Source organism: Penicillium psychrosexuale (assembly GCF_028828465.1).
Source record: "Penicillium psychrosexuale strain IBT 29551 chromosome Unknown utg000004l, whole genome shotgun sequence".
Lineage (NCBI taxonomy): Eukaryota > Fungi > Ascomycota > Eurotiomycetes > Eurotiales > Aspergillaceae > Penicillium > Penicillium psychrosexuale.
This window is the reverse complement of record NW_026643189.1, coordinates 3,229-17,331: the sequence shown is the minus strand read 5'-3', so window position 1 is coordinate 17,331 and position 14,103 is coordinate 3,229. Positions and strand designations below refer to the sequence as shown.

General features: G+C 40.7%; 5 protein-coding genes across 5 annotated transcripts; 3 read left to right on the top strand and 2 right to left on the bottom strand.

Annotated features, from left to right (window-relative positions):
• Window positions 1-103: 103 nt before the first annotated feature.
• sitA (TOR signaling pathway phosphatase SitA) lies at window positions 104-1,422 on the top strand (the record flags this gene model as incomplete). Its single annotated transcript, XM_057186733.1, has 4 exons — window positions 104-257; window positions 310-694; window positions 754-1,085; window positions 1,133-1,422. The coding sequence occupies 4 exons, from the start codon at window positions 104-106 to the stop codon at window positions 1,420-1,422; spliced, it is 1,161 nt and encodes a 386-aa protein (XP_057038436.1).
• A 458-nt stretch (window positions 1,423-1,880) lies between these two features.
• Window positions 1,881-3,895, top strand: N7518_005805 (putative phenol 2-monooxygenase; the record flags this gene model as incomplete). The annotated part of the gene is made up of 4 exons (XM_057186732.1): window positions 1,881-2,390; window positions 2,441-3,325; window positions 3,379-3,724; window positions 3,783-3,895. 4 exons carry the CDS (start codon window positions 1,881-1,883, stop codon window positions 3,893-3,895), a joined length of 1,854 nt encoding a protein of 617 aa, XP_057038435.1.
• A 489-nt stretch (window positions 3,896-4,384) lies between these two features.
• N7518_005804 (A4/G1 family peptidase) lies at window positions 4,385-5,199 on the top strand (the record flags this gene model as incomplete). The annotated part of the gene is made up of 2 exons (XM_057186731.1): window positions 4,385-4,698; window positions 4,731-5,199. The coding sequence occupies 2 exons, from the start codon at window positions 4,385-4,387 to the stop codon at window positions 5,197-5,199; spliced, it is 783 nt and encodes a 260-aa protein (XP_057038434.1).
• Window positions 5,200-5,667: 468 nt separating this feature from the next.
• Window positions 5,668-6,378, bottom strand: N7518_005803 (uncharacterized protein; the record flags this gene model as incomplete). Its single annotated transcript, XM_057186730.1, has 1 exon — window positions 5,668-6,378. One exon carries the CDS (start codon window positions 6,376-6,378, stop codon window positions 5,668-5,670), a length of 711 nt encoding a protein of 236 aa, XP_057038433.1.
• Window positions 6,379-6,625: 247 nt separating this feature from the next.
• Window positions 6,626-7,102, bottom strand: N7518_005802 (uncharacterized protein; the record flags this gene model as incomplete). The annotated part of the gene is made up of 1 exon (XM_057186729.1): window positions 6,626-7,102. One exon carries the CDS (start codon window positions 7,100-7,102, stop codon window positions 6,626-6,628), a length of 477 nt encoding a protein of 158 aa, XP_057038432.1.
• Window positions 7,103-14,103: the final 7,001 nt, after the last annotated feature.

Here is a 14,103-nt window from a genome sequence, read left to right as displayed (position 1 = left end):
TCAGCTTGCGGGGGAAACGTCACACTTCTCCTTGACGCGCACTTTTCTACACGTTCTTCTTCTCCGCTCTCTTTCACTGTTTCTTCAATTATTCCTTTCTATCATGCCTGAGAGCAAGATTCCTCAACCGGGTCCTGCCAAACTGAAGCGCAATGCGGGCCCTGACGAGTGGCTGGAGGCAGCGAAGGATTGCAAGTATCTATCGGAGCCACATATGAAACAACTGTGTGAGATTGTCAAAGAATACATGATGGAGGGCAAGTGCTGTTTAACCTAAACTCAGCTTTATTAATCTGACTTCATTCGCAGAATCAAATATCCAACCAGTATCGACACCTGTCACAGTCTGTGGTGACATTCACGGCCAATTTTACGATCTCCTGGAACTCTTTCGAGTTTCTGGAGGCATGCCTGATGGTACAGAACTCGACCCGCCGAAGACATCCCCCTCCGTGATTACCTCGGCCGATATCGAACCTCCCTCAAGCATCTCAGATCCTAAAATTCGCAAGAAGCTTCGCGGCTCCAACATGAACTCCAACGACGAGGAAGATTCGAGTTCACGGAGCCGATCGGCCAGCGGTACATCTGCAGATCTCCAGCTTAACCGCAACTTTGTATTTCTAGGCGACTACGTGGACCGTGGATACTTCAGTCTTGAGACATTAACGCTCTTACTCTGTCTCAAAGCAAAGTAGGTCGCACATGGCACCTCCTGGCGGATACGTGTTCACTGCTGACTCAATATCCTAGATACCCCGATCGAGTCACATTGGTTCGTGGTAATCACGAGTCGCGCCAAATTACTCAGGTATACGGTTTCTACGAAGAATGCTTCCAAAAATACGGCAGTGCTTCAGTATGGAAGGCATGCTGCCAGGTCTTCGATTTCATGACATTGGGGGCTATTATTGATGGCAAGGTGTTGTGTGTTCACGGCGGCCTGAGCCCTGAAATTCGCACATTGGATCAAGTCCGCGTGGTAGCCCGTGCACAGGAGATCCCTCACGAGGGTGCCTTCTGTGATCTCGTGTGGTCTGATCCAGACGACGTGGAGACGTGGGCTGTCAGTCCTCGGGGAGCAGGTGAGAATCATCCAGGTCTTTCTTGAACACACAGCTAACAATTCTAGGATGGTTATTCGGAGACAGAGTGGCCGATGAGTTCTGCCATGTCAATGATCTCTCGCTGATCGCACGCGCTCATCAGCTAGTGAACGAGGGCTATAAATACCACTTTAACAACCAAAATGTTGTCACCGTGTGGAGTGCGCCGAATTACTGCTACCGATGCGGAAACCTGGCCTCGGTCTGTGAAATCGGAGAGGATCTCAAACCCACCTTCAAGCTGTTTAGTGCAGTCAGCGATGACCAGCGGCATGTTCCAGTCTCGCGGCCAGGGCGCAGCGAGTACTTTTTGTAAGATGCGATGCGAGTTCTGCACCGGCGCTGGCGTTCGGTTTGATATTTGGGCGGAAGGATAAGCATTATATAATGATTTAGACCAGACTTAATGATGCATACGCCTTGTGTTTATGAGAAACCAAAACGGATCATCTCAAGCTCTAGAGATCTGAATAGAGAACCGGCATTCCGAAAACTTGATATCCCTTGAAGAGCTACCCCGATCAACCTCTCCTCATGCTCCAGACTATGGGAAGCAAAGACATGGGGTAAATTAAAACAAGGGTTCGCAATATCAACACGGCAGTCACCAGGGGATTGACTGCCGAGGCTTCTCGTCCAACGCGATTGTCCCGCAATTGCCTGCCGGGGCGAATCCCGAGATTCCGGGGGATCTCATCCCGCGTGCACCATAAAAGGTCCTAGATATATGCACTCGCTAAGTGCATTTGATCTCAATCTGCGCGCACTTCTACAATGGAGAAAGTCGATGTTCTCATTTGCGGCAGCGGTTCTGCCGGTCTTTGCGCTGCCACTTGGCTCGCCAAGTATGGGGTGCGGTGCAAGGTACTAGAACGGCGGGATGGTCCCATGAAGATGGGCCAAGCTGACGGGGTACAATGCCGCACCGTGGAAATTTTTGAAAGCTTCGGAATTGGGGAGGAGCTTCTTCGTGAGGCTTACCACGTTCTAGAGGTCAACTTCTGGGCCGACAATGGCACAGGCGCCATCGAGCGGACAGGCTGGACGGCGGATACCCAGCCGGGTCTATCACACCAACCTCACGTTATTCTGAATCAGGCACGTATCAACGGGCTCCTCATAGACCTGATGCAGAAATATAATGATCAACAAATCGACTATGGCTATAATGTGACCGATGTCAAAGTTGATAGCACCTTCGCCGAGGATCATGATGCCTATCCGGTCAAAGTCACTGCGGAAAAGGATGGAAAGACAGAAATATTTGCAGCCAAATATACATTGGTAGGTGCTCATTTCTTTGGGGTCGAGACGTTTTCTGACCCGACCATCAGGCTTGTGATGGGGCACACAGCATTGTCCGCAAAGCCCTCGGGTATAAAATGATTGGAGACAGCAGCGACGCTGTCTGGGGTGTCATGGACATGGTGCCCCGAACAGATTTCCCGGACATTCGCAAGAAGTCTACTATTCGCTCGAAATCAGGGAATGTCTTAATTATTCCCCGTGAAGGCGATAGCGATAACCTGACAAGGTTCTATATTGAACTTGCCCCAGGAACGAACCCGAAAGAGGTGACTCTGGATAATTTGCAGGCCCAAGCACAGAGCATCTTCCACCCTTACAAAGTAGAATTTGTGGAAACAATTTGGTGGTCGGCATATGCCATCGGCCAGCGTCATGCCGATTTCTTTCACAAGGATCACCGGGTCTTTCTCGCTGGTGATGCTTGCCACACCCACTCTCCGAAAGCCGGCCAAGGTATGAATGTCAGCTTACAGGATGGCTACAATATTGGCTGGAAGCTCGGGGAGGTTTTGACTGGTCTAGCTAGTCCCTCGCTTCTAGAGACTTACGTTCTAGAACGTCAAAAGGTGGCCGTTGATCTGATTAACTTTGACCGTTACTTTTCCAATTTGTTTTCTTCTGGGGTTTCAACATCTCCTGCCGAGTTCCAGGAAGGCTTCATCAAGTCTGGCAAATATACCGCAGGTTTAACAGCCAAGTATGAGGTGTCGTCCATTACATCTTCATTGGAATCGACCAACCTCGCTTCTAACGTGGCCGTTGGTATGCGGATGCCCAGCGCGCAGGTCGTGCGATTCTGTGACTCTAAACCTCTACATCTCATGAAATCTCTCAAGTCAGATGGCCGGTGGCGTATCATGGCTTTCGTGGGTGACCTGACTGTACCAGAAAACCACACAAAGCTCAACCAGGTATGTTTGTCACTGCCGAAATGTACTTAAGCCTTATCTAACGTATCGTATAGCTGGGAGAATACCTGACCGCGGCGGATGGGCCCATCCAGACATTCACTCCTAAGGATCAAGACATTGACAGCCTGATCGAGACTATTTTGATCGGGTATGGAAATCGTCATGGTATTGAGTTGGAGCAAATCCCCGGATGCTTTTATCCAGTCTCTGGGAAATACCAAACAAGAGGTGCATATTCTCTAATATCTTATGGTCCCATCATCCCTAACCCGGAGTATTTAGATCTACACAAGATTTATTACGACGACGAGAGTTACAACAATGGGCACGGCCATGCATACGAGTATCTCGGCATTGATGCGGCACAGGGTGCTCTTATCATTGTTCGGCCAGACCAATGTAAGCAAATCCGTAATCGTGAGATAATTAGATACAACTGACGCTTTCGAATCGATAGATGTTTCTGCCATTATTGGTCTAGGCGATTATTCTGAAATCGGCAACTTCTTTGCTGGGTTTCTCCAATGTCAAACGTACGTTGGGAAGGACACGAAGGACACACCTAAATAACATGTACAGTAGGGCCATAAATTCCAGCTGTCAGGCGTCCAGCCCAATTGCAGATATCATGGAGAAACATGGTTAGGTTGAAATAAATGGGAATTTGCGTGGAGTTTGAATATCATTGATGTGCGTAATTTTCCTGCGGAGGGTATTGTGATTCAAAGGTCGGTCTATATCGAAGCTGCTTGATATCCGTACAAATTGCATGTGTCAGGCTATACTTACCAATGGGGCAGACTATCTAGTCCTATTTCTGTAGTTGCCCTCGGTCTCCGACACTATCATCCGATTTTTATCCTGATCTCACGTCGAGCTCATGTTCCATTAAAAGTCATTCATGTCTTCCAATCCAATCTAGGCTTATTCCCTCCGGGCTTAACAAATCTTCGGAGCAAATGTTATTATAAACGTCGATACCAACCTTTTTATATCAAATTTCCCTTTTCGTTTTTAGTACTCGGAACAGTTTCCTAAACACTAAGCCGGACTTTCACTATGGAGCTTTCTGTCGTCATGTTTGCTGCTATTCTACTGGCCACATCTATCATCGCATCTCCTCTCTCCTCTCGGCTACAGACGGACGGTGAGATACAGCGATCTTCCCAAGTTCTGCGCCGCACGATCCGGCCTCATAAACCAGGTACCTTAGAAGTGCTCGATCTGAACCAAACGTCCCACGAGACTTACAGCTCAAACTGGGGTGGCGCTATTCTCATTGGTACCAGATACACTGCGGTATCCGGAGAGATCACAGTTCCTGCCCCCAACTTCCAAATGGTGCTAATCCTTATACAAACTACTGCGCCTCTGTATGGATTGGCATCGACGGCGATACTTGCAGAACAGCCATTCTACAAGCTGGAATCTATTTCTGTATCCAAGGAGGCCTCTATTCATATAGCGCGTGGTACGAATGGTATCCAGACTACGCCCATGACTTTAGCAACATCCAAATTTCGGCTGGAAATGTGATCATAATGACTGTCGATGCAACTTCGAAGAGTTCCGGCTTTGCGACTATCGAGAATCTATCCACAGGCGTATCTGTGACGCATATATTCCCCAATGGTCTTGGCGGTGACCTCTGCGAGTTCAACGCCGAATGGATTGTGAAGGACTTTTCTGTAAACAACGCATTGGCTCCAATCGCCAACTTTGGCACTGTAGTATTCTCTAATGCAGTTGCTTCGCGCGGTGGGATAAGTTACGGACCATCGGGTGCTACCATCATGGACATCTATCAGGATCGAATCCTCACATCTACTTCTGTCACCGACAACACTGTCAATATCAGTTATATCAAGTTCTGACATTCTCTAGAACATTCCGGTGGAACATTGAAATATTATAACAGAAATGAAACAGAAGTTGTCTACAATGACCTCGGCGTAAAACTTACATCGTGCTTTCTATGCAATGTATGTCCATCCCGCTCTAGTAACTCTTATCAAACGGTTCACGGATATCAAGAACGTGGGCAGGTTTTCCTTAGAGACATAGCTAACTACTGACTGACGCAATATTAGGAATATTCATGTATTAACCCCAATATGGAGAGAGGAATCCAGCTTTCTTCGATTAAAAATTGGCATTTACCTGCGATAACCGAAAAGAGGGAGATTGGGACACACAAAGCAAACCCATCGCATAATTTATTATTTAAGAGTTGGATAGATTATTGATGTCCCCATTTCTTGCTAAGTTGGCTAGGTTTAAAACAATAGGTGATATCGAATTCTGTCATTAAACTAGAAATGTTGTATCCTGTGCGCACAAGTCTATCCAGACGAAAGAGTCGACCTTTTAGGATCATCTGGCATTTGTATTCCATAGAATCGCCAGAGAGCATCACATATCACATCGTAACAAGCCCCGTATCGCACAACCTTCATTGTGCTAAAATCGATCATGGTTGAAGAGGCTCGTGGATGGTGAAACTTTTGTGTCCCATAATCGAGGACTATATCTGCCACCTCGAAGATTTCCGGCTCAATGTCCTCTACCACAGTCTTTGTTCCCTTCCCGCTGATATTGGCCGAAGATCCCATTAGAGGAAGTTCCTCTAGAGCAGCAAGTCGAGATAATTCTTCTAGCAAACCACCCCCGTTGGCTAACATTGCTAGAGTGTCCCCAACAACGCTCTGTGCTAATGCGTTTGGCGGAATTTTTTGGATAATCGGATGGTCAGGGCGATATGGTGCAATGATTCCTAGAGGAAGGTCCAAGTCCACGGTCAAGAGTTTGACCATACCGGCTTCTTTGGGGGGAAGAACATGAATATCTCGATGCAGATTGTAGCTTCCGACCATTGCATGTCGCTTGTGTGGTTCCCGCCGTTTCATTCGAAATATTCGGTCCAATGCGTCCGGATTGATCGCGGTGATCCCGTAGCCAACGCTCATCGGAATAATCGCAATACCACCCCGTTTCAGAACTTCGAACACCGCTCTGGCATCTTCTTTTGGGCTCGGTACTTTATAGAAAGACATGTTTATTGTAGGAAAGATTCGATGTGTACTACTGAACACTTGGGCATCAGAGCTTCATTCTAGTCATGACAAGTGGATTAAATCTCATTTAACAATATGTCCAATACCCAGGGAACCGAGATATGTAACACAAAACTGCTGTCTCACAGGAACTCATGCGAATGAAAGTGTAAATAATCTGGCTTGATCTCATTCCCGAGTGACACATGCGATACTACTCTTTTGCTTCAGGTATCAAGGAGCCAGCTCATTCAATGTTCACAGAGGACTCGTTGGAAAGGAAATCCCCGCGATTGGCACCTTCGTTATCTCTGAGTTGGGATGTAGTCACATTGGATAATTCAGTTGACCACACCGCATGCCAAGTTCCCTGTGCACGAACAGAATATTCATGTCCCTTTTCGAGGCCTAGAATCGGCAAATTCACAGTTACATCAAGGCTGTGTCGCGCTTGTATCTCAACGAGATCATCCTCGGAGGCAGGTAGCTTGCGTGATACCATAATAGTAGGGATGGGCAGTTTCCGTTGGGCCGTTGTGTCACAAATCTGGAAGACACCGAGAACACCAGCCTGAGGGTCCAATGGACTGCCCCATCGTAGAATGGTGACTGGTGTATCTGCGGCATTGTGAACAGAAACTTTGATTGGTAGAGCAAATGACTCTTGTGCTTCGGAGATTGGTGCCTGAAGGGCCACGGTGACCTGTAAACTCAAGTTTGACATAGTTGCGAAAAAGTCGTTTCCGTGATCAAGGTGCGAGGAAAATAATAGAATAGAGACAGCCGGCAAGTTACTAGTAGTATCGCGGGCCTTGGGTTGTTGAAAGACCAGAGGAGAGAATCTTATCACGCGTTATCTGGAATTGCTGATCATGTTGTTGGTCTCTCATTTCAACCAATCAAACCTGTTAATTCTATGCCAAGCCGACTGGGCAGGCCGCTCCACATTCCTCCGGGGCTCCCGTGCAATACACTCCTTTCTTGTGGACTTGGCACCGCTTCTCGTCCCAAACGGGCCATTCCTCACGGTAGCCAAGCCTCTATGATGTGACCCCAAATAGCTGACACTAAGCACTATTTCTGAAGTCAAGACTTTGGCGCCGTCTTGGGTCGTATCTTGGCACTGTCTTGGCACCGGAGTCCGGAGACAAACGCACGGTCTGGGGCTTGGCGTGGTTTCCGGGTCGTTCAGAATGATATGAGCAGTTACCTAGTAGGTTGTATCATGTGTTAGTAGAGCCGTGTTAGAGCGTGAACTTTCCTGATTCCCCGAATATCTTCAACAATTTGTCTCGCAACTGTCGGCTTGTCCGTCAGGCCTTACAGAGGCTCGTGTCCATGCTAGATAGGGCGCCAAGAGAGTCGGTGACTCAGTGCCGGAGTAGCTCCTCTGTTTGTAGGGTAAGGATTATCTAATTACATAGATCCACAATTCCGACATCTTGTTTTATCTCCCGTCCAAATGAGGGTTCTCTATCCAAGTAGGAAATACTATTTGTTGGACATGGTGGTCACCTGACCATCAGCCCGGTGCGGCAGGCACCAACCCCCATAACTAGATAGTCGGGCATTCTGCCCTTTAGGAATTGACAACTCTCTCCCTCTTTCATCGCATCACTACACTGTAGTCACATCAGTTAGTATGCGTTGAATGTTCTATGAGTCAGAGTGCTCGGATTTGGCTTCTCTAAAAAGACTGCGAGATTGTTGCGATGTCAGCGATATCTTTGATCCGAGATCATAGGACTAGCCTCGCCTATTTGAAACGCCCTGTCCGCCAAACCACTCTTCGCAGGGGACGGGCTTCGGACGCGGCCAGAGGCTCGCACAATTGTGGCCGAATTCATGGTCAAATCAGGCCCAACCGTTGCTACAACTTGGATACGCATCGGCTTTCACCGTGGTCGCTGTTGGAAGCCTTTCAGACGCTTATCTCAAAGACATGAATACTGGGACGTTTCCCGGTCGGTTGTCTCTCCAATTTTCGTCAGTGCGCCTGTTGGCCTTCGTGCCAACAATTCACGCATTAGTGGAGCCGCTCCACGCTCCCTCCCCACTGGCCGCTGCATTTGGCCGACTGGTGCTCATCAACCTATTCAGCTGTGCTCTCTACGCTTTGCGCCCTCTTGAGAGAATTGGAATAGTCCGGTCTTAGCAGCCGAGTCTCCACGGCACGTACTTGGTTTATCCCATGGGGGAGGGCCGTTCAGGGCTCAACCAAGTTTATATACAGTGACATACGGGTATTTAGTAGATGTGGTTGGTTCCCGCGCGCATCCACTTTGCCCGGTACCATTTTGAATCTTTCTCTCAGTACTGAGTATATATATACGCAATTCCTGCTTAATTTTATTTCTGATTTCGTATACTTTAATATAACTCTATTGTAAATATCCCTGCTAATTTCTAGAACTAGAGCCTAGTAGGAGTATATATAATTAGGAAATAAAGAGTAATAGCTAAAATATAATAATATAGTGTAGGGCAGCTGTAGAATGGTTAGCTAAGAATTATCTACCCTAGGTATAGACCGCAGCCTAGCCTTAATTATTTTAAAACTTTTATAGGTAGTAAAGTATAGAGTTAAATATCTAATATTAAGATTATAAGTTTATACCCTTACTATAAAGTATATTATAGGTATTTAAATATCTTAAAAATTTTGATATAGTCGCTAAGGTAGAGCCTTCCTATACTAAGCTTCTATTAAGTTATATATAACTAAATACTTATATATAAATTTCTACCCCTATCTAATCGACTAAACTAGGCTAAATCGCGCTAAGGTTTTAATAGTTTATATTTAACTCCCTAAGAAGTCTACTTATAAAAGTATAAGTTCTAAGCCTAGCCTTAGTACTAGGTATTAGCCCTTTATTATATAGGCTAATTCGAGATATTTTAATAGGGTTAACTATATATTATCTAATAGGCTAACTTACCCACTTTTCTTAAGTCTAAGATTCTACTATAGACTACCTTCTCCCGAAACTTATATTATATAGTAGAACTAGTATATAATAATTAATTATATTAGGGAATTGGGTATAGGTTATTAAACTAATATTACTATTAGTATATATTATAGGATATAGATACTCTATATCTTTTATAGGGGGAATTGTATATACTTTATTTAGCTGACCTTAGTATTAGTATATATTATAGGATATTAATGCTTAAGGTCACTAATAGAGGGAATTATATATATTAGAGGATATCGATACTTAAGGTCACTAATATAGAGAATTGTATATACTTTATTTAGCTGACCTTAGTATTAGTATATATTATAGGATATTAATACTTGAGGTCGCCGATACAGAGAATTATATATATTATAGGATACTAATACTTGAGGTTGCCGATAGGGGAATTATATATATTAGAGGATATCGATACTTAAGGTCACTGATACAGAGAATTATGTATATTATAGGATACTAATACTCGAGGTCGCTAATAGGGGGAATTGCATATATTAGAGGATGTCAATACTTGAGGTCACTGATATAGAGAATTATGTGTATTATAGGATACTGATACTCGAGGTCGCCGATAGGGGGAATTGCGTGTATTAGAGGATACTAATACTCAAGGTCGCCGATACAGAGAATTGTGTATATTATAGGATACTGATACTCGAGGTCGCTGATAGGGGGAATTGTGTATTAGAGGATGTCGATACTCGAGGTCGCTAATATAGAGAATTGTGTATACTTTGTTCAGCTGACCTTGGTATTAGTATATATTGCAGGATATTAATACTAGAGGTCGCCGATATAGAGAATTACGTATATTATAGGATACTGATACTTAAGGTCGCCGATAGGGGGAATTACATATATTAGAGGATATTAATACTCGAGGTCGCCGATATAGAGAATTGCGTATACTTTATTTAGTTGACCTTAGTATTAGTATATATTATAGGATATTAATACTCGAGGTTGCCGATATAGAGAATTATATATATTATAGGATACTGATACTCGAGGTCGCTAATAGGGGAATTGCGTATATTAGAGGATATCGATACTTAAGGTTACCGATATAGAGAATTATATATATTATAGGATACTAATACTTAAGGTCGCTAATAGGGGGAATTGTATATTAAAGGATATCGATACTTAAGGTTACCGATATAGAGAATTGTATATATTATAGGATACTGATACTCGAGGTCGCCGATATAGAGAATTATATATATTATAGGATACTGATACTTAAGGTTACCAATAGGGGGAATTATATATTAGTAGATATCGATACTTAAGGTCGCCGATATAGAGAATTGTATATACTTTATTCAGCTAACCTTAGTATTAGTATATATTATATAATTAGGCTTTAGGATAAGAAACTAGTTATTTATAATTATAATTCTCCTTTAAGAAGAAAGTAGAATAGTAAGAAGAGATTTGCTAATTAATTAGTACCTAATAGTCTATGCCCTCTAGAGCTAGGAGTACTTAACCTATTACTCCTATTAAAGCTATAAATACTTAATAGTCTATATCTATTAGAGCTAGGAGTACTAAACCTATTATATATACTAAAGCTAGGAATTATATATAACCTATATCTATTAAAGCTAAGAATAATTAATAGTCTATATCTATTAGAGCTAGGAGCGCTTAACCTATTAGCCCTATTATAACTAGGAGTATTAAATAGCCTATACCTACTAGCGCTAGTTTAAGAGGCCTCTAATAGTAGCTAATAGCTTTCTAATAATAATTGTAATCTCCTTAGTAATCTAAAGTACCCCTTTCGCTTCCTTTAGGACCTTCTTTATAATAATAAATACCTCTAGTACTCCTCCTAGGATATCCTTAGCCTAGGTAAGGAAAGTAAGTATTTCTACTATTAAGTAGGGTATAGTAGTAGGTAGTTTTAAGAGGTAATAGGCGATAGATATAGTAATAAGGAATATAAAAAGTAACTAGAGGATAGTTAGTCTTTTTAGGCTTAGAATACTGCTTAGAGAAATTCTCTTACTATTATTAACGCTAAAGGGAACGCTATTAAGATAGCTTAAACTTTAGCTATTAGGTAAGTTAGATAGGAATAGCTAAGAGGTAATAGAATTAGTTAGATTTAGTAATAAAGTAGTAGGGACCTAGGGTATACCTTAAGATAACTATAAAGCTATCGCTAGAGTAAGCTTAGAGAAGTATTAGGGGAAAAGAAATATTCGGCTGACCTTAGTATTAGTATATATTATAGGATATTAATACTTAAGGTCGCCCGAGGTAGCCGATAGAGAGAATTATATATACTTTATTTAGCTAACCTTAATATTAGTATATATTATAGGATATTAATACTTAAGGTCGCCGATAGGGGGAATTACGTATAAGAAAAGCCAAAAATACTTTATTTAGCTGACCTTAATATTAGTATATATTATAGGATATTAATACTGTAAGGTCGCCGATAGGGGAAATTGTATATTAAAACTTTATATACTTTATTTAGCTAACCTTGATATTAGTATATATTATAGGATATTAATACTCTAGGTCGCTAATAGGGGAAATTGTACGTATACTTTATTCAGCTAACCTTAATATTAGTATATATTATAGGATATTAATACTCTAGGTTACTAATAGGGGAAATTATATATAGTCTGTTTAAATAACCCTAGTATTAGTATATATTTAACAATCTTAATACTCGAAGGTACTAAGGCGGGTGATTAGTTATAGTTTACCTGAAAAGCCTTAGTATTAGTATATATTTAATGATTTTTATACTTAATATCTTAGAGGGGGGAGATTTTAGGTTGATTTATTTAAATAATCCTAGGATTAATATATATTCTAGGATATTAATACTTTAGGCTACTAAAGGGAGGAGGAGTAGGGTATGATTTTCTAAAGAAGCCCTAATATTAGTATATATTCTAAGTTTTTAACGCTTTATATTATAGAGTAGGTATTATATATAGCTTATATAATATATAATAGGAGTATCTAAAAAGCCCTAGAGTTATTATCTCTAAGTATTTAATTTTATAATACTACCTAAATAAGTTCTAACTACTACTATTCTTCTCCCTCTCCCTTTATATAGATATATAGGAAGTCATTAAGTCCTAGTCTACTAATAATATCTTACCCTATATCGCCCTCTAGCTAAGTAATAGCTACTTAGACTATCTCTATAATAGTAACTTTAGCCTAAGTCTAGAGTATAAATTCTATATCCTCTAATATAAGACTAATTATATTCCTCTTATATAGTAGGATATAAACTAGAGTATTATTATAGGCTTTTCTAATTTTATATTATATAGATCTATAAGTAGTAATAGATAAATTTATTATATAGATCCCTATCTATAGCTATAGCGCTTAGCCTAAGATACTAGTAGTTAATATACTTTTTTATAATAATATAAAAGCTAGATATAAGCTTACCTAAAGCCTCTAATACTACTTATAGTATCTCTAGCTACTATTAATACTTCTTAGTAGTACTAGTATCTTAGAACGATTCTACCTACTACTAGTAGCTTAATAAAGTTATATATATCTTAGTATAATCCTCTTAGGACTTATATCGATTATTAGCTTAGTCTAACTATTTATCTTAGTTATATACTATAATATAATCCTACTTTATAGCCTAATACCCTATATCAGTTACTAGTAACTAGGTAGTCAAATATATAAATCATCTCCTTTAAGCTAAAGCATTCTACTAGGTTTAGTTAAAAGCTAGTAACCTCAATATAGAAATACCTAAGATAGAAAACCTAATATAGCTCTAGCCTTATATCCTATATTAGTAGGTCTAAGACTCTAGGACCTATTAGGGGAGCTACTATAGGTAGCTTTACTACTATAGGTATTACTAGAGGCTTCCTACTAACTTATAGTACTATAATTACTAGAGAGGATTAATTATAGAGAGGATTAATTATAGAGAGGATTAATTATAGAGAGGATTAATTATAGAGAGGATTAATTAGTAGAGAGGATTAAAGGTAGAGATTATTATAGAGAGGGTTAATTATAGAGATTAATTATAGAGATTATTATAGAGTTATTATAGGGGGATTAATTATAGGAGGATTAAGTAGAAGGATTATTATAGGAGGATTAATTAAGTATCGAGGGTTAATTATAGAGAGGAATTAATTAGGCTTTAAGTTAGGGTAATAGGGGTTTTAAGGATAGTTTAAAGTAGCTTAAGTAGCTTCTACTTACTAGCTATAGGCTGAAATTATAAACCTAAAGTATTAATATTATACTAGTATCAAATAAAGAAATAAACCTCCTTATAGTAGTAGGGTACTATATCTAAAGTTAGATTCTAAAATATAATAAAGATATATAACTTAGCCCTAATTCAATAAGCCCGAATCTAGTAACTATATATTAGAAATAGAAAATATATAATCCTAGCTGAGTATATAGTTAAAGAAACTATCTAGCCTAATATATCTCGCCTAATCAGGGTATAGATAGAAATTAGGAGAATTCGCTGCTATTTAATTACTAGTAAATTATTTAATTATATTATTTTTTTTTTCTAAATATTTTTTTTCTACTCTTAATGTTTTATACCCGTTAGGGGGCGGAAGTAAAGTAGAGAGACTAATTTATTTTTAGGGTATAGCTAGTAGAACTACCTAGTAGGTAGTAAGCGCAAAATCACTTATTATCCTATAATCGCCTAAATAGTATATTGTCAAAATATTAAACTAGT